The sequence below is a fragment of the Phaenicophaeus curvirostris genome, chromosome Z, assembly GCF_032191515.1.
Source record: "Phaenicophaeus curvirostris isolate KB17595 chromosome Z, BPBGC_Pcur_1.0, whole genome shotgun sequence".
Taxonomy (NCBI): domain Eukaryota; kingdom Metazoa; phylum Chordata; class Aves; order Cuculiformes; family Cuculidae; genus Phaenicophaeus; species Phaenicophaeus curvirostris.
Window position 1 is genome coordinate 8,340,698 of NC_091431.1, and position 20,961 is coordinate 8,361,658.

Genomic DNA, 20,961 nt, shown 5'->3' on the forward strand with positions numbered 1-20,961 from the left:
GGGAACAGAATAAAGAGAAAAAGGAAAAGGAACAAAAAGAAGCAGAAAGAAGAAAATTACAAACCTTGCAAGAATAGAAGAACGTCTGTAGTGACATTACAAAATAACGTCTAGGAATTACCTATGCTGCTGTTGCAAAATACCTAATTTGGTTTCTAACTAATACATCATTTTACTTAACAAGGAATGCATTGATAAACTTCATATCTCTAAAAAAAAATTGATGTGTGTGCATGTAAACAAACACAGAAATATTTTTAAAATTATTTGGTGCATTGCCCTAGATATTATGTCAAATAATCAGAAAGAAAATATTTGCAGTCACAAAGAAACTCTGTTTTCTTTATTTCAGTTACGACACAGAAGATAAAGCAGCAGAGTAACAAAATTAAATGACCAACAATATAAAAAATCTGGTATTTGTCACTTTCAGGCACTTACATAACTCTGAAAACATTTATTTGAAAGGAAAAAAAAACCCCTCCCTTCAGGAATTTAACTTTCTAAAAAATAAGTATGTTTTTAAGTGAATCATCATTCATTTTAACTAGAATAGCTTCATTATGATGAGCTGGGCCCCAAGGAGAAAAAAGCAATCTCAAATCCCATCACAGAATGCTGAGGGCAGTCACATGACAAAAGACTTCTTCAAAATGGTATTTTTAATGAAGTATATATAAATCAAGTTTCTCATGTAGTTTAATAAATTGCTAATAAATAAAGTAGCTGGTGATTTCTAACCATGGTTTTATAAACAATGTGATTCTCCTAACCTTTCTGGAAGGCACCATGGTCCTGGCCTAGCTCTGTACATTGTGTAACTCCTTAAGGAGATAACCCAGCACAAAGAGACTCAATCTCAATGAAGCAGCAGACCACACTGTGCATGTCATGAAAGCAGCACGCTAAAGGCAATGAAACCAGCTACTAATGGCTTAAAACACAAGTCAGGATACACAATGGGGTTTCAATGAGGAATGTCATACCCCACCCAAACACATTTCAGCACTGAAGAGAACAGACACCACAATCTTCAAAACAAACCCTGAAATTAAACCTAAACAATCTCAGAGCTGTTTTTTTACATCACCAGCTTTCATTAGAGCCTTAATAGCTCTGGCCCTCATCTCAAGTTCCAGAAGCTCCAGCTGCTGTGCTGATGGCTGAACATCTTCTGGTGGAGGAATGGCTAAAGTTGCTGCTTTGGGCTCCTTGGGGCTGGACTCTGCCAGCCCCAGTATCTCGTTCACGCTCTTCTCAATGTCCTTCTGAAGGTCATCTATCTGACCAGCTCCACTTCTGACAGTGTTTTCTTGCACATCTGGGCCATCTTCTTCATTGCATGGGCCTTCTATGTCACTATCATATGCATCTGCATTTATGCTGAGGACATCACTATCTTCACCTTTGCCTGTAACACAAATTTAACAACCATGTTAGTCGCCTAACAGAACCATTCTGCTTTCAACTTTCTTTCAAAATCGCTTCTGCTTAAATTGTTCCTCTACAGATTAAAAGTGGCAAAAGGATCTATGAATTTAAGACAAGAAATTCCTCTTCTTTTTTTCCTCCAACCTCCAAGGCTGATCTAATTTAGACAAGTGTTAATGCATTTTTATGCCAATTTAGAAGAACATGCAGTATAGCCAAGCAGCAGTACCAGGAATATTCAACCCATCCTATGAAGTTAAATGATCTATTTTTCAAATTAAAATGTCATAAGATTTTATATCACAAGGAAGCCTCTGCAGTGCAAAAGTGATTATTGTTTATTATGTTTAAAGTAAACTTAGTTTTCAAAATGCAATTTAAAAATGACACTTTAAAACTATTTTATGTATTTTAAAAGCAGTGGAACATTGTAGTCAGACACAGTACTATAAATTAACAGAAATTCCACTTATACTGCAACTACTCATAATCTATCACAACCATTTCAGACATATTTAACTCAGTAAAAACATAAGGAAATTTATGGCATTGGCTTTTAATGCTGTCTAGAAGTTTGACTTTATTAAAAAAATATAATTATAAGAGACAGTGCAATAAAATAAAAGCAAAACTCTAACAGAGCCTGAGTAACTGTTCTCACAATTTGGCTACAAAAAGACTACTGCTTTTGACATATTTGCCTCAGAAATTTTAGCAGTACCACTATCTAACGGTATGCCTGCGTTCCCTGTTAATTAACAATGAGTGTTTAGAGGTAAAGTTTTGTGTGTCTGAAATACATTTAATTTCTTATGAACATTCTGTGACAGTTAACATTCCTATGTAAGCTCCTTTAGTCTATAATGATTCTACATATCAAAAATATTCTTTATTTAATATATATCCAGATGGCATTGCAATCCTGTTCTGCTTTTTTTTTTTCAATTGTCTTTAATTCTCCTGAAAAATGTGGAACAGCATTAAGACATGGGAGCCAGATTCTTCTCAGTATTGCACATTGTGAGGGACTAGTGACAATGGGCAAAAAATAAAACACATGATTTCCATCTGAACACATGTAGAAATTTTTTACTGCGAGGGTGGTCAAACACTGCAGCAGGCTCCCCAGAAAAGCTGTGTAGCCTCTATCCTTGCACATATTCAAAACTTGACAGCGTGCAGTCCTGAGCAACCTGCTCGAGCAGACCTCCTTGAGCAGGGAAAGCTGGTTCGATGACATCAAAACAGCCCTTCTAATCTAAACAATTACGTGACTGATTCTTAAAATTACCATGTTGACACACAGCTTTAAAAGATTCCCTTTCACCAAACTGTTAGTTTTTTGGGGGAACTGCTAGTTTGATCCATCCATAACTTTGGTTCCTGAACCTGTATGCCTACTAGTACTAATTTGCAAGGATTGTTCATCAACAACAAGACAACCAACACACTGGAAACACAAGCAAGTACTTCCTCTGTGACATGTTCCTTTTTAATATCAGGCAATCAGATTCTTACTGACATTCAAACTATAAAAAAATCCCTCAATGATAAAGCAGTCGAACACAGCAGGGACCTGTGGCTTTAATACCTTTAACTAATTATAATCCCATCACTGGCTTTTTTGCTCAAGATGCTCACAGTTAATGTCTTACTGTTGGAAAATTTCCAGAAATATTTTTTTAGCAATTATCCTCAATAAGAATGCTCCTTTGACAAATTCAATGCAAGCAATTCTCTGCTCTTTCAAAAAACAGTAAGGCATCTTTCAAACAATATTTTTAGAAGTCTTGTTTTATGCTATTTATGTTTCACTGTCTTATACAGGAAATGTTTAAAAATGCAACAAAAAGGATGTGAGACTTTTCTTGAAAACACAAGCGTGAAGTGCAAAATCTCTCTAGGCATGTAGTGATTGGTATTTTCTTCCTGAGTTTTTGTGCAAACTCCTTACATTAGGTGGAAGTTCTGTACAAAGATTAGCAGTACTGCACAAATTACAAAAATTAAACTGCTCCTTCTATAAAATCAGTTTAATCAATCAACCTAGAAAGAGACCACTTTTAATTTTAAAGGAAAAACAAACAAGGCTCTGGAAAAATATCACTCTCTTAAAATGTTTTAGAACACCTTTTGATATGTGCATACATTTGGTTTTAATTCACGAGTCGTGCAGAAAAACCTTATGAAAGGCAGATTTTTCTTGGGGTTTACAACATGCCTGCTATCCTGAAGGTGTGAAAAAAAAATCATTACTGACTACAAAGAAAGCTATAAATGCACTTTCTCTGCTTAAAAAAAAAACTAAAACAAAGGAAGAAAGAGAAAATAATACTTATTCTGTTCAAAAACTCAATCAAATCAGTTTTATAAACAACAGTAATATTGTAAAACACAACTCCAAGGGTTTTATTGATTCAGGATTCAAGATATTTTTAGTACATATATCTAAAGAAAAATATTAAGATATTGACTCCTGATCACAGGCTATGGTTTGTCGCAGCATTTAAGTCCCAATTTAGGAATACTGCATTTTACCCTAACTGAGAATGCCCTCCTGATTTAGGATCCTACATAGTTATCAATTCAGTAACTTGTAACACTGGTTTATTGGATTGCAAAAACTGGCCATCATTCTAGTAAACAGACTATATAAGGAACATAGGCAGCTAACTTATGTGGCACCACCAACATTCTAATCAAAGCTGACTTTGTACCAGGTCTGTATGGAATTAAGTTCTTTTTTTTTCACAGCAGCCTGCATGGCACTGTGTTCGGGATTTGTTTCATAAACAGCACTGATAACACACCAGTGCTTCTGCTAGCGCTGAACAGTGCTTGCAAAGCCTTGGGGCCTTCTCTGTTTCTCACCCTGACCTCATGGCAAGTAGGCTGGATATGAGCAAGAAGTTAGGAGAGGGACACAGCCAGGGTAGCTGGGCCCAGCTGACCAAAGGAATATTCTGAACCATGTGACACAGTGCTCAGCAAAAAGATTCAAGGAAAGAAGGAGAAAAGAGGGATGTTCACAATTAAGGCATTTGTCTTCCCAAGTAATTGTTATGCATGATGAGGCTCTGCTTTTCAGGAAGTGGTTAAAAGTCAGGCTGCCAACAACAAGTACTGACTAAACCCCTTATTTTCCCTCATTTCAGTGCACAGCTTTTACTTCACTTACTACACTGTCTTTGTAAGTCTTTCTCACTTTTCTCTTCTGTTTTGTCTCTCATACTCCACTGAAGAAGAGTAATTGAGCAGCTGGCAAGTGCCTGCTGCTGGCTGTGGTCAACCCACCACAGGATTCCTTTTGGCATTAGTCACATATGATGTAGAAACAAAACATCAACAGTCATTCTTGTCTAACCTAGAATTAGTATGGACCAGGAAGCTATGCAAAGCCACTTTGGGTTCCATTTAGAATTTGGAGCATCCAAAACCGTGTAATAGTGTTCATACAAACTTAATGGCCTACAGTTTAATTAGCTGATGGGCTTCAAATCCCTCTTTTGCAATTGTAATTTCACCCAGTAATAAAGATCATGGTCGGCATATCTCACTGTCTTTTTCACTTCAAGAACTTTTACTTTTTCCTTCAGCTACAGTTGTGAAATTCATTTTAGCATATTTAATCTTGGTTTTTAACTTTATTTTATCCACTTCTGCTTAGCATCTCGTTCTCTTTTTTATTTTTTCACCACAGACTGTAGCTGAGTAGAAGGATCAGTTATAGTTTTAAATTTATACTGATATTCTCAAATGCTATTTAAAGCTAACATCTTGAGAAGAGCCACTCTTACAGCTCAAAGCTATCATGATATTCTGGTTGATTAAGTCATAAAAAAAACACCAACAAAGCAATAACCTGCAACAGTCATCAATTCCCCTTGATAATATAAAGTGGAAGACATCATTTGGAAATCTGTCAGTTCTAAGGTCATTCCATACAGTACAACAAGCAGCACTTAAAGCACTCTTCACAAAACCACAGCAAACTGCTCCTAAAAGTTTTGATGCTTCCATTAAGACCCTACTTCTCCATTTAATTACCCTCACTAATTACTTCAGAACAAACATGTTTCACAAAGTTATTCAAAGAGATATTTTTCAGACAACTTTCTGACTAGTGAAATAGGAGCTGCAGGAAGCAAATAATGCTGAACTTCACAGAAAAGAAATATAGCTTACAAGAATTTATAACATGCTTTTATTGGAAAGGCCATTTCTGATTCGACTGCACACAACTAGTCCAAATAAAAATAAATAGACTGAGACAGAAACACATACAATTCTAGTGCTTCATGTACAAAATAATACTGGCAGTTGTTATATGGTGCTGATTTAATGACTGGAGTGAAACAAATACTGCTGCAGGTTAAGAAAACTGTTTCCTTCCGCAGCCAGTTCTCAAATGTGTACAACTAGTTTACATATTTCTCCATTTTCTGTTCTGCCAATCACTGTAGTACCTGAATGTCTCATCCACTTCATTTTTTGCTTTTAAAAATGAAAATTATATAAGAGAAAATGTTCACCTTCAGAGATGCAAGGATCTGAATGTTTACTTTCACTGGCACTGCGTTCAAGTAACATATACCAGTTATTAGGACTAGTGGGTGTTAAGTACTATTCTGTTGGATCTCAGCACTGCACAATCAAAGCAAGGTACCATACATATATCAAGACTGAACAAAACTATTAAATTAGAAGCAGCCCTCTAGAAAACAATTATTATAACAGATTTCTATTAATGTCAAAACAAAGTACTGTAGACTCTCATGATCATCTCAACAGAAAGTAAAACTGACTCTCAAAGAATTCAGCAAATGGCAGCAGCCGTATTAGCAATCACCTATATACCAAGAAATTGAAATGACTGGAGTCCCTCTTCAGCTGAAAAACCAGGTACGAAGAGTCAAATGAGATTTTCAAGATCTTCAGTCATGTTCCAGAAGCAAAACTAGCAAACTTTGAAGAGCTGCAATTTGCTTCTAGACATAAAAACCTCTCCATCTCACTGAATTAAGAAGAGCAATGAAGCTGGTGAAGGGGCTGGAGAACAGGCCTTGTGAGGAACGGCTGAGAGAGCTGGGGTTGTTCAACCTTGAGAAGAGGAGGCTGAGGGGAGACCTCATTGCTCTCTATAACTACCTGAAAGGAGGTTGTAGAGAGGAGGGTGCTGGCCTCTTCTCCCAAGTGACAGGGGACAGGACAAGAGGGAATGGCCTCAAGCTCCACCAGGGGAGATTTAGGCTGGACATTAGGAAAAAAATTCTTCACACAAAGGGTCATCAGGCACTGGAACAGGCTGCCCAGGGAGGTGGTTGAGTCACCTTCCCTGGAGGTGTTTAAGGCACGGGTGGACGAGGTGCTGAGGGACATGGTTTAGTGTTTGATAGGAATGGTTGGACTCGATGATCTGGTGGGTCTCTTCCAACCTGGCTATTCTATGATTTCTATGATTTATAAGGCAAAGTTCCTACATCTCCTTCAACGTTCCCCTCCTCTTATGTGAAACTGAGCACAAATAGGGGTTTGCAAACCTACACCAGCTAATTTCTAAGAAGATGATTCTCTGTGATTGCAGCTACTGCTCAAAAGAGAACCAACAGCTGACTGGAATTAGTTGCTGCCCAACATGAAGAAAACAAAATTTCAGCTTTCTCCACTACATACCTTGTTTTGACTCCTGACCTTCCAGCTTGTTGTCTTCTCTCAGAGAAGAAGTAGAGTCTATACTGCTGTCCTGTCTGGAAACAAAGATGATAACATTTTAATCTATTTCTTTTACCATTTAAGAGAACTCTTCAAAGAAATATTTACTTTAATTAAAGAAATTCAGTGGTGATAGGCCAATACAGTATGAATAAACACAAAAGGAACAGACAGAGTGCTAATCTAAGCACTTGACAATGAGAGGGGTTTTTTTCCGTTTGCCTAGTGATATACAAGGATAAAGCAAATATTTCCATTACACCGTATCCTTTCAGAAGAACTACTAGCCTCTCCCTAATACCAGTTTTTCCTTAAAACTCAGAAAAAACTGCCACCCAGTTAAATGATTTGAAAAAAGCTATAGTTGTAGTTGCATTCAAGTACTATTTACTGTTTTCTTTTGAAATTAAGAATCTATTTTCATGAAGTTACCATCACCCCACCACCATCCAGCTCTCCTACAACACAATCTCACAAAAGGCCAACTGATTAAGTCATTAAAAAAGGGTGTCACAAAGGGCCACTTATAAAATGAAAAGCAACTTAACTGTTAAGTTGTATTCATTACCTGCATTTCTCTATTTCTACTGCTTAAAGATTTCTACCTTTGATCTGTAAGGTTGCGGCTGCTTTGCAGAAGGGATAAGGAAGAAATACTTTTGTGAAAAGTTCATGTCCTTCAGGTACTTCATGTGTATTAGTTATATAAGCTATGAAAATGAAATATACTGGAAGAAGGAAGGCAGAAGGACCCAGAAGCATAGGAAGATTCAACTGCCATGTTTAGTAAGTATTTTGACAGTAGAATTGCCAATTTCCTACACCAAATGCTGGTGTGGCACTGGTTACATACATACTAATACAGAATCAATGCAACTATCCTGCTCGCAGGAGCTAAACAGCACTATAAAAAGGATAGCAGTATTCTGGTATCACAGATGTAAGTATTACAACTCTTAACAATTTGTTTTTCAGTAATGGCATGGAGGCTTTTCCTGAAATTGAAAACAGATCTATCTTCTCTTGATCTCTAAGATACTTTTTTTCAGGTGTCCAATGGCTATGTCAGGAGGGAGAACACCTCAATACTTCCGGTCATCTCAGTTTGAAAGACAAGAGTTGACAGCTTTTTCCACTCCTGTAGTTGCAAAAGCTGCAAATCAAAAGACTCTTCTGTTTCTTCCACTTCTTGTTCCCATTACAATATGTGTGTGGTAGTATGCAATAATAGATTAAAGAGAATGTGTCGCTATTTTCATATGCATACAACACCTGAAAAAAGATTTTTAAATGTTCTGCAACGTAAGTATGGAAACCCCAAAAGAAATGTACTGCCCAAGACACTGTAATAAACTTGTGGTAGACTATTTACCGTGATACATTTTTCTCAGAACTCAGTGGCGTATATCCTTTCAGTTTGCTTTCCTACTTGGTCAACTCAGTAAGGATTCTTCCAAACTTTTCACTTCTGTTGGGCTTTCCATTCTCAGGCAGGACTGACAGAGAAGGAATGGGTACAAACTAGATATTCAGATGGCTATGCTGAGTAGGAAGTTCTGTTCTTCAGAAGTTTTCTGTTCTTCAGAAAATTATTTAAATTTTGCCTCTTCACAAACAGAGTTCACTCTTTTGTTTTCTATTCCAGTCATCAGTCTTGCACTACAAAGGCCAGAGGTGTTGCAAGATGGATTACAGCCTTCACCTGGTGTATGTAAAATAAGCCCAGGAATTCAACAAATAAAATTAGGTCTGCTGTACGTGATGGTTTAGGCATGTTAACTAGAATTTCAGTCTTGCTGTCATGGGGGGAAAGGAATGTCGGCCAACATTACATTACCAAGTTGAATTTGTTAAGTGGACAAAACAGAGGACAAACTGTGAGAAAAAGCTGTGCACTCATTCACACACCTGTAAGGTATGTTAAAAGTTAACTAAGACCCATCCCAACTACCATCCAGTGAGTTTGCACAACTGAGGCCAGGAGAAACATTCTCTTAGAACTCTCAGTACCAGGCCCCAGGCCACAGCTTTGGACCAAAGCCTAACTGGTCCTCTGCTTTGAGATAGCACCAGAATCACAGGCAGCAACATTTCCCTTTCCACTTCCACCACCGCACAGTGTGAGGCCAGATGCCAGCACAGACCACCAGCTAAATCTGTCCTTGATGCTGTCACAGCACACCTTCCCAGGAATTTAAGGTTTTGCTCTCCTTCCATCACTTGCCAAGGCTGTTGAAATGGTGATTTGTAAATGGTGGGATGAAATGTCAACTGTAATGTGTTAGAAACAATATTAACAACTAAGATAATAATAACGAGATCATTATCTCCTTGTCCGTCAGTCACTGAGATTGGCCACTCAGATATGGCCACACCTTAATGACTTGGGGTGAGTTTGATCTCATCTCCCCCTGTATATGCAATGAGGTTCCAGGAATGAAGTGCGCTTGTCACTTTGGGGAAAACATGGATATGGAAACAATTCTGTGTATATTAAGTTCTCTGAAATCACTGATCGGCTGAAGCACTCTGAGGACAAATCCCAAACCTCCTTGAGGGGTGAATAAAGTGTACCTGCCTCAATGGTTAAATAAAACTGTTAAGCGTAAGTTTCTTTGTTTTACTATTACACTCAATTCTCTGTTGCATGTCCATTAGGTTATGCGTTTAAGGGTGTCACCACATGCACAAAAGCCCATGGAGGAGCAGAAGAAAACTGCAAGCAGAGGAACCCTAGTAGCTTCATCAGTGCAGCGAACCACTCTGCTCCAGTTTCTCCTAGGGTTATGAAAGAAGAGCAAACAGACTACTTCCTGGGCACGAAACTACTAAGAGCAGTCAGCTAGAGAAATCACCTTATCGGCTGAAAGATGTTACTGTCTACATGAGCAGGGGAGTTTCTAATGGATGCTGGGGAAGAACATTCCAGGATTGCATAAAACATAATGGTAGATGTTTTTAAGGTCAGTGCAGGAATGTGTAAGGCAACACAGAATGTTCAGAGAAAGAAAAAAAGGTGGGAAAAAAGACAGAATGAAGCAGACTGATGAAGAACAAGCACGGGAAAAAGAAGAGGAAAAAGCAGCTAAAAGGCCAGCAGAGCATAAACAGGTCACTGGACAGTACACTTGTCTAGCAAAGCCCTAGACCTGACCACCAGTCTGTCCTGCCTTCTTTTTGAATTTTATTGCTGTACTACCTATTTTTCTAAATGAGAGGACACTATTCTCTGTATATATGTGTGTGTTCAAGTGTCAGGAGTTGCAAAGGGGACCACAGGTCAAAGGGGCCTGCAAGACTCTGCTGCCAGAAACTAGACAGAACAAAAAATGTGCACACATCACCAGGGAACTTCAGTGCCATGTATGCAGATGCTTGCAATTCACAGTAAAACTCAGAGCAGTCCAGCCAGCAAGTAGTAAGAGAGATCTGGCAGTCAGGTACCAGACAGACTGTTAAGATCAGAGCAGAAATTCCTGAAAGAGACCAAGGTCTGCAAGAAAGCAAATTGAGAGACCATAGCTCTGCTACACATCCAAGAGATTAACAGTCTAATTGTCAGCTGCTGGTAATGATCACGCAACTGCATCAGTACTCAAAGTGTCTGTGTGTACAAGAAGGTCTGAGCAGCAACTGCAGCAGGGATGTAAACCTTGTGGGCTTGAACGTCCAAGTGCCAGCAACCAGGCAAAGCAGTGGATTTGGGGCCAGTTGCTGGTCAACAGATCTGGAAGGATTTACTTTTTTTTTTTTCTTTTACAAACATCTCCTAATGATTTGTTATACTTAGTCACTTAAATCTCGATTAAAATAAGGTTGTGATACATTCTCCACATCTCTTAAGAGCAAAAGCTGCTTAGGCTGCCCCTACTCCATCCTGTCTCCCACACATGCTGCATCATTTCAAACTGAGGAGTCATCTCTGCCGTGGACAGCAATGTGTCACTTAGGAAAGATCAGTCTTGCACAAATAGTATCCAGGCAAGAAACTTCACATCTCTGGTATCACCCTGAGCTCCGATGCCAAATTTCGCCAAGGAATTACAATCACTTCTTTCACAGAAAACTCAAGAGTGACCTCTGTGGTTCAAACACTAGCTGTGGAATTACCTGCACCCATTGTAGCAGCTAGTCAAAGGCAATTATCAATTGACCAATCACACATTTTAACTAGTTGTTAATGTTTCCTTCTGTTGCCCTGACACTATCACAGCTTACAGGAAAAACACGATTCTTTAAAGACTACCTACTGTCAGCAAAAGAATTTTTATAACATCAAAATACTTTTACAGCACATTTTGCTCTTCCAGAATTGATTGGATTGAATTGCTGATGGACTCTAACTGGTTCATTTAATAGGTGGGTATTCTGCACCATCTTGCGGCCGAGCAAATGCATTTCAGTTCACAGTTCAGTTTCGCTCTCAACTTGTTAACCTCCTTTTATTTGCTAGTAAGAAATACTTCTTTCCCTTTATTATTACCTATACCGCGGTATAGATTTAAGGGTAGCACAACATCACGTCTCCAAACAATGGGAGCCACTAACCTAAAACTAAGTCACAGTATACAAATTTAATGCCCCCCTCTTTCATGCCGTGCTAGTAAGCGACCACAGGAATTTAAAGCTCCCTCTTTTTAATCAGACCTTAAAGATACGTCTCCCTCACGATGACATTAAGTGGAAAGCCACTCTTCTAAGAGATTAACTCAGCAATATATTTTTTTAATAGAACAACATTTGCACAGCATGTTCTTTCCAGCAGACAGATTGTAACTCTTGCAGTTTGTTGCTGGCTGTTAGGGTTTAACCTAATGCAGAATCAGTTTCACGACTTCAGCTAAGTCTTGTCTAAGTAACTTAATTTCCTGAAAGTTAATAGTCTTATTCCTATTGTAACCAAGGCCATCCTCGAGCTGGTGGAGTGCCATAAGTCGAAGAGGTGAAAAAGGTCACACCTGCAGGAAGGAGCAGACAGGTGACCTCAAAGTGACCAACAGACTGTTCTGTCCCATATACATCATACTCAGTTTAAAACTGAGAGATCACAAGGGTCTCATTCTCTTCTTTGATGGCTGACATCCAGTGAGGACCGTATCTGTCTGTTTGCCCCTGATCCCAGATCCATGTATTCCTGAATCCAGTTCCTGAGCCCAGCCTCCCCCTAGCCTCAGACCATTTCCTGCATGCCTCTTCTGTATCACATGTGGCGATCTATAGTCATTGAGGGGTGGCATGGGGCCATGATTTCATATATTTGTACATATTTTATTGTTTTCTTTATTTTTCTTTACTACTATTATTATTTTATTAAAGCTGTACTTTTAGTTTTCCAACCTGCAAGTCTTTTCCTCCCATTTCCCTTTTTGTGGGGGTGGGAGTGATAGGAACCGGGAGCCCTACTGCTCAGTTTCAACTGCCAAAACTGCTATGCCAGGGACAAACTGTGACAGTGACAAATGCTGTAAATTTAAATTTGCCCTATGCTAGGCACACTCCATGCTAATGCAATGCTCGTCCGGGCTCACAAATATGGATTCTATACAAAATCTATTACTTTCAAGAATCTGCATAACTAAAGATATCTGGGTCTGAGGTTGATTTAGTATCACAACTCCCGCAGATTATACACAGTTAGGTAAAACAGTAACCCAGGTTAGGAAAAGGGCTACTTGTCAGAGGAGTGGACAGCTAAGGACTAAGCTGATAGCACTGCCATACTAGCGGCTAGGATTTCAACCATCAGCAACAACCAGCTGTGACAGAAAAGAATATGTTAATGTGCTGAATTTAAAAGACACCTGACAACATTAGATGCAATCATACTGTTACTTTCCTCACAGGGCTTTTAATTGTCACTAAGAAACAGTCACTTAAATATCTGGAGTGAGGCTTCAGTACCTTTGCTACTGCAACACAACATAATGTACCCTCCTAAATTAAAATTCACCTCTGCCGTTCCAAGTCTTAAAAAATATCCATAGAAGCCACAAGTCCTTGCAAGCTTCCTACAGATTTTTGTTCCAAGGGCAGTTTTCCACGACAAACGAGAACTAAAATAATTAGCAACAAAAAAATTTTAAAAAATAAAGCAAAAAAAAAACCCTCCTGAAATAGTGTTCCTCCAGAAAGGTATTCCAAACGAGAGAGGTTAATCAAATAGTTTAATGTGCTATGAAATGTTCATCAGTCTGCTTACAGGTGAAGTTTGAGAGCACCATGGAACAGAAGAATGTGAACAGATGTCAAGTTCTAATCTAACTGTTCAGTGACTCATGTAGCCTATTCTTTCACTGACTCCAAATGGTGAAGATAAATCAAATTGTCCAAGAGGGGTAAATATCAGATGGCAATTACATCTGCAAGCAGCCCAGTACCCAGGAGCAAAACATGTGAGTTTCTAAAGTGCTAACCTTTTTAAAACAAAACAAGCAAAAATTACATTCATAACTGCAAAGCAGTAAAAGGCCTATAAATTCTTGACAAAGCAAGTATTAAACCTCAAATTTTCACACAGTGAAAACAATAAACATATTAGAATTTTCAAAGCAAAATATCGGTGACTCACATTACACACACAAACATATGATCACTATAGTGATATCTGCATGCTTGTTCTTTAAATACATTTTTTACTACTATAGCAAATCATTTACTTTGTCCTTCTATTGGTAGGTATTTAAAGAGCCAATTCAAGGAACAGGAAAGAAATGGCTCAAGAACACACTAATACCTTGTGAATGAGATGGAAAGAATGACTGCTTAATTTTGCAGGACATTAATTGACCAACTCCTTAAAATTAAATGTGTCCTTTTGTTGGAACAATTCTTTTGGTTTAATGGTATTTCATTGTTGACAGTAACACAGAAACAACAACAATATTAGAACTGCATAGTTAATACTCCACACAGAGCTGACAACTAACAATGAAAATTTGTTTTAACAGCAATTTCCAGTTATTAGCAAACATAGGCCCTGCTTCTTCAGTTCTTCAGAATCTTCCAAGATTTCTAGTGTCTACCTCAGAAGAAGCTGGTGATAAAATAACAAGTGTTTTATGTGCTAATGGAAGCATCTGAAGCTTTTACAATGCTGACATTTAGCCTCAGGACCTCCAGTTCTCATGGCAGAATAAGGATATCAGCATCAGAAAAAAAGGAAGGTTCAATTTACAGTTGGAGAATTGTAAAGCTTCAGAAAAAGATCTTAAATTTGTAATCTTCCCTGCACTTGGAGAAACTTCTCTAAATTCCTGCTACCTTTAGAACATAAAGACAGGAAGGTCTTTAGAGACAGGTAAGTATTTGCATATTTTAGGGAAAAAGAAGACACAGTACAAACTATGCCCTTCCAAGAAAGCCTGTATGTTTTTATACACATTTAATCTCTTCTGACATTATGATTTATTCTACTGATACTATGGATACTGCTGAAGCTATAAGTTTGTTGCTTTATTTTTTTTTTAAGGAACAAGGATGAAAGGATAACTGATGTTATCAATCAAATTAATAAATTTGGAGTAAGACTTGCTATTCACATTCGTCCTTACCATGATTACATGTTCATGAAAACAACTAAGACAAGTCAGGCTTAAACCAGAAAAGCTTTAATGTTGTATCATTAATAGAATGCAGAAAAAGTAGTCATTTACAAGCAAACCATGAGGAAAGAAGACAAACTACAAAAAAAAGAACCAACAGTGAGAATATAAACACAAACTGTCTTTTTCATTCTGAAACGTATTTATAAATGAATTCACTCATTTAAACTCAGATGATAATTAAAAACACATTAATCATTACAAACAAGCCAAGTTTAGCTCAGCAATGCAGTCTTCATTGTTTTTTCACTGTTGCATCTTTAGCCTCCCTGCCTACTGACTGACTTATTGCTGTTCTGGCTGAAACACAGTTTTGTGCAAACTTGCAGTTATATTTATTTACACACAGGCTGCAAAAAAAGGTTAACCTAAATTGCCAAACATTAGGCCTATTTAGTAAAAAGGGCTTGAGACATTTCACAGTTATAAAAGCATAATATTGTTATACTTACTGAGCACTGGGCTTAATTAACACAAAACCTCAGTTGCACCCTTGCTTCACCTGTTTCTTCCTAACCTTGTATTTCTTGGGTCACTCAAGCAGCTCTCCCTTTTAATTTTTTGTTAAAGCTAGCTTGCAACTGAACTTATGAGTCAAGGTTCTAAGACAGCACCTTTGTGTGTAGCACACTATTTTTTAACCCACATTAAAACGGGAAGAAAAGCCACAACTCTTAAACCAGCTTTCTTGCCTGGCCAGTTTGGAGGGGTCTGAAATATTAAATTATCAGGATAGAGATATAAAAGCCAGGGGCACCTCAACCACTGCATTGGTCAAAGGGAGCAATTTGATCCATAGCTTTGATCAACATCTCTTAGTTTCTTTTAAACACAATTTTCTCTTGACTTTGCTGTCAATTACTGCTCGTATCTGTCTCATCAGCAACATAAGGTGACCTAACTTTGTCAGGTTTTCCTAACTGCAGCAATGGTTAAAGAACTTGGTCAGTTTTAATTCTGCTGTACTTCAACTCAACTTTGGTTTACACACTGCTTAGACCTGGAACGTTATCTGTACTGTGTAGAAGCAGGAGACTACTAAACTTCAACAGAGATCATAGACAAGTTGTTTTCCTGAAACCTTCCTACTTGCCATGGGCATATGGTTTAATTATCTTCAGATACTTGCTAGTTAACAAATGGTAGATAGTGCTTGCTTTCCTTATTTTGTTTTTTTTATTTATTTATTGACAACAAGAATTTTCCTTTTTTAGGTTTTTACCAGCCCAAATCATTACTATATTTGCATATAAGCAAGACTGCACTCAATCTACTGTAGCTAAGAGTCATAAATATATATATAACAACAGTAGCTTTGAAACACCTTGCAACCATAGAACTACCTTCCTGAAATCTACAGCTTGTGTATTAGGCCTTAAAAATTCCTATCAGTTTTTCCAGATCCTTAGTTTCCTTAGTCAGTAAGTTTCTCTTCTCATTCTATTTAAAAGCGCACTGGCAAATCACTAATCATTTAAAAGAGACTCCCTTGTGTAAAACCACCTGATATTTAGTGTATTTGTTTTAAATTTTTTATTTTGCTTTTGAAACAGCCTGAGGGCAACATCCAAAATAAGAAAATTAGCCCGTATACACGAGTTTACTGACACAATTCACAATCTAGGCAGTAAAAAGCAAAGGAGGAGATATAAACACAACTCAGCTCTAAACAAAATCCTAGAAGATATGGTGATACTGTTTTCATACTCTCTGATATATGAGAAGACCTAAGACATCACCTAACTTACTATCACTCCATTTTCTAGTTTCACTTAAAAAAAAGAAAGAGATGTTTTCATTCAGTAAGTTCATAAGTTGTTTTGAATCAAAGACAGGATCAGAAAACAAGTCTCTGTTAAATTAAAAACTGTATTACTATCACTGCCTTTCCCATCCATTTGTTCCTACTTTGGAAGTTTAGATGAACTAACCAAACCAGGAACTAAGAGGTACTTCAATCTGCCCAGAACTGGTGTATTGTCTTGTATCATCTCAGAAGCTTGTTAATTATGATCATTTCTCCTGAAAAAAATCTGTATTGCTCAATATTCTTAAGATTTAAGCATTTTGTCTTTTACTCACTGACTGACTGATTCACCTCCAATCTTGTCTTCTCCATCTGCTTCCTCATCCGTATCTGAATCAGCTCCGATCTTGCCTAGATATACACAGTTTGAAACATGAAAATTTAGGCAGGTAATCAATTAATGCTACATAGTTAGACTTATTCTTAATGATTAAATCTATTGCAATAATCAGCAGAAAAGGTTTTTTTCCCAGTTGTAACAGATGTTCTAAAAGTAGACTCATTCAAACTTCATTTTGGTTACATTATATTACAAAAAAACCCATAATAGCTAGTGCTAGTACCATAGTATAGGCATTAAAAATAAAGCACAGGACACAATCAACAGAAGGAACTCCATCAGTGTTCGACGAGTTCCACTCAACTGTGAAGCATGATATTTACAAATAAATTCTACAGCCCTTAAATATGAAGCAAAAGTTCAAGAAGACACTGAAAAGATGGAACGTCACATCTTTAATCGAAGTACATGAACTGGGTGTCTCAGCAGAACAAAGGGATCCACCAAGAATCCTTTAACTACACCAAATACTCTGCTGCAAATGCTAATACAATTGAACCACTATTGCAGTACAACAGATTTCACCTGCAGATAACAGCAGGCAACTTAGTAGTCAGTTTACCTAAAATAATGGATTTCAAACAATACTTCTGCACTCCTACCTTTGTTTTTTCCACCAAGCCAAAAGTTTTGTTCTTAGTCCAGGTACTTAGGAAAAGAAGCTCATACTACTGTTTTCTGAATATGTCCTTAACAGTTTCTAAATCAATGGATGACTTCATCCAAGCTTGAAAGATCAAAACTACAATATATACGTCCTAATAGCTTACTAGCACGTGTGTATATGTGTGTGTATATTTACATATTAGTAGCTAAAAACAAGAGTGATAATACAGTTTAGAGGCAGACTATTCTGTGGTACACAGTGGCACCTAAAAGGTACATTCATACCGTCAAGTATCTTCAACAGTTTTTTTTCAGATAACAGTTCCAACTGCTCCAGGCAAAGCCTTTTGATTTCATCCATGGAACAGTCCTATGAAGACAGATAAGACACACAGCAAGGTACTAAAAATTTCTGAGAACAGAGTAATCATGAACAGTAAGTAGTACTCCAACTGTAATGAATAAAGAGCTAATTCAGATGGCAAGTCTCTTCCCTATTCTGACCTACATTGATGCAGTTACTGAGGAACACCAGGTAGGTGTTTCAGTTTTGACAACTACCAGAAACAGGGTGTGTGGGGTTTTTTTCTGAAAAAAAGCAATACACACTATCAGTTACTTGACTTTTCACTTGGACTTTTCACTGCAGATGCAAGAATGAGCAGCAAAAATACTGGGCTGTGTGAAGCATGGAAGAACAAATAAATGTAGACCTGATTGCTTCTAATTCTCCGTTCCTCAGAAGCAGGTAGATTACATAACTAAGCCTGCAAAGACCAAAGCCCACTGTCAAACCCAAGCTCATGAACTAAAGCAAACACTGCTGTCGACAACACATCAACAGACATTTCAGTTACCTCCACATCTTTCAAACTACTTGGTGTCCTGTTGGTGAAATAAAGTAATAATTTCACACTTTAAAACGAATTACGATATCATATACAAATACTAAAACTAGAAAGTGCTCATCATATTGTAATATTCACAACTCTACGGTACATTTGGTTCTATTCCACAAGATGACTTCCTTTCAAACCCAGCAATGACTTTATATCCAGCTACACCAGACCTCTCCTCCCAGAGACAAGAAATGGATAAGACCACATACAATTCACTACGCGCTTAAAATGAAGTCCTGTCTCACTTATTAATACAAGTTAAAGACAAAAATTTTAAAAATATTAACACCAGCATTTCACCTGCAGTCTTATCTGTACAGGCTACTAGCCTAATTTCTTTTTCACCAAGTCCTGCAGTTCACAAGACAGAAAAGACATGTGTTTTAAGCTAGTAAAACTCTAGCTATACTACCACTAGAGTTCACAGAAGTTACTGCTTCATACATCATTTATCCAGAAATGGTCTTACTGCCTTCTCTCCAACCATACAGAGAAATTTAGCTGACACAAACATAAAACAAACTTCTATTAACAAATCAGCATATTTATTACTGAACCACACTACTGAATTTACTTCATCCAATTATGAAACTTCTCTTGTATTCAAGTAAGCAGTACAGACAGATTGTATAAAAATAAAAAGTCTGCAGTTCAGCAATGGCCAAGCAGTGGAAAAAGGAGTGAGCTTGAATAACTATATCAGATCTCAAAAAAAGACACTTTCAGAGACATATACACAGGTACGTAGGCTGCCACTAGACTTGAGAGATAAGTGTGCTTGGTTACATAAGCATTCAAGCCTCTAAAAAGCATATAAAGATAAGGGTATTTCGGTACCTTTAAAATATCAGGCAGCATTTTCTGTAGTTTCTTCTCTCCTATGACACAGAAACACTGTTGAAGCATTTCTTTTTTGTCTGCGATGTAGAAACTGACTGGTTTGAGTGACATGCTGAGATCTAACCCTCCTTCTTCTATATCACTAGGTTGTTCGGCTTCTTCCACTTTTTCTCCAGATGGCACATTGCACTTTTCTTCCTAAAATAAAGAACAGCAAGTATGATTTTCACATTTTCTAGTGAACTAAAGAAGATAGAAACATGTCTTCATCTGTACTTACAACTGTTTTCCTTTTGTAAACGCAAGGTACATATTCATGTAACTTCTAAGCTTTCAAATAATACCTTGGTTTGCGAGGTGACTTAATTGCAGAAGATACATTTTTGGTTACTGAAACCATTCTTATGCTAGAGGAGATCTCAAAAGCTTCAAGAAGACAAAAAAGTACTTCCAAATACTAACCGGAAAATATTATCTGCAAATACCTAGCTGCTGGTAGGCAGAAGAAATCCACTTCTCTGACTTGCTCTGCAATGAAATCCTTCACAATTCACAGCTAATCTGTTCTAAGAACAAAAGCAGGCTTCGTATCAGGAAAAAAATAAGTTTCACACATCAGCAGAAGACCTCTAGAGCTGAAAAGAAAAAGCAGGCAGAAATATACTTTGACGGCTCACAGTTCTCTCGGGGGCGCGCGTGACGCCAATTCGCGTTCTCGCACAGCGCCCAGAGCAGCCTCACAACCCTGCGAGTACCTGGCTCCGGCAATGCCGAGGCCGTCCTTGAGCCGATGGAACGCCGCGAGATGAAAGAGGGCGACAAACGATCACAGCCGCAGGGGGGAGGGACAGGCGGCCCCACACTGACCCCAACAGGGCGTTCTATTCCGAGCAAGCAGGGCAGCGGGACCGGCCGCCCGCCTCCGCCCCGGGACCCGCAGCCGCTCCGACTGCGGCCCTGCCCGGCCAGGCCTCGCCCCTCCTTCTCGCCCTACCTCCGGGGCGCCGCGGCTGGACTCGGTGCTCCGCCTCTTCCTTTCCTCGCCAGCCGGCGCCGAGGCTCCCTCCGGGCAGCAGGAGCGCGAGCGGCGCCGCTTCTTCGCCTTCGAGGACCTGCGGCCCGGCATAGCCCCACCGGGCCCGCCCCGCGCCGCGCCGCGCCCAGGGCGAGGCCGCTTCCGGCACCGCTGCCGCGGGCCGCGCCGCCACTTCCGGGGGGGAGGCGGGGGGGTGCGTGCAAGGTCCTTTGAATCACAGAATCATAGACCCATGGAGTCGCGTGATCGCTGAGTTATAGACTCCTAGACTCACAGAGTGCTTTGAATTGTGAGGGACCTTGAAGATCATCCGGTTCCACCCCCGCCATGGGCAGGGACGCGTCCCACCAGACCAGGCTGCCCGAGGCCCCATCCAGCCTGGCCTTGAACACCTCCCCGGGGATGGGGCAGCCACAGCTTCCCTGGGCAACCTGTGCCAGTGCCTCACCACTCTCAACGTGAAGAATTTCTTGCTAATGTCTAGTCTAAATCTTCCTCCAGTGTAAAGCTGTTCCTCTCATCCCATAACTTCACACTCCCTTCCCAGCTTTCCTGTAGCCCCTTCAGGTACTGTGAGGCTGCTATATGGTCTCCCTGGAGCCTTCTCTTCTCCAGGCTGAACAATCCCAACTCTCAGCCTGTCCTCACAGCAGTGGTGCTCCAGCCCTTGGATCACCTTTATGGCCCTC

The 20,961-nt window shown here is 39.0% G+C and overlaps 1 protein-coding gene across 1 annotated transcript; it reads right to left on the bottom strand.

Annotated features, from left to right (window-relative positions):
- Nucleotides 1-314: 314 nt before the first annotated feature.
- CAAP1 (caspase activity and apoptosis inhibitor 1) lies at nucleotides 315-20,405 on the bottom strand. The gene is made up of 6 exons (XM_069880627.1): nucleotides 20,231-20,405; nucleotides 19,234-19,434; nucleotides 17,783-17,867; nucleotides 16,827-16,902; nucleotides 7,105-7,178; nucleotides 315-1,411 (listed from the first exon to the last, which is right to left on the bottom strand). The coding sequence occupies exons 1-6, from the start codon at nucleotides 20,360-20,362 to the stop codon at nucleotides 1,068-1,070; spliced, it is 912 nt and encodes a 303-aa protein (XP_069736728.1). The 5' UTR covers nucleotides 20,363-20,405; the 3' UTR covers nucleotides 315-1,067.
- Between the last annotated feature and the right edge of the window lie 556 nt (nucleotides 20,406-20,961).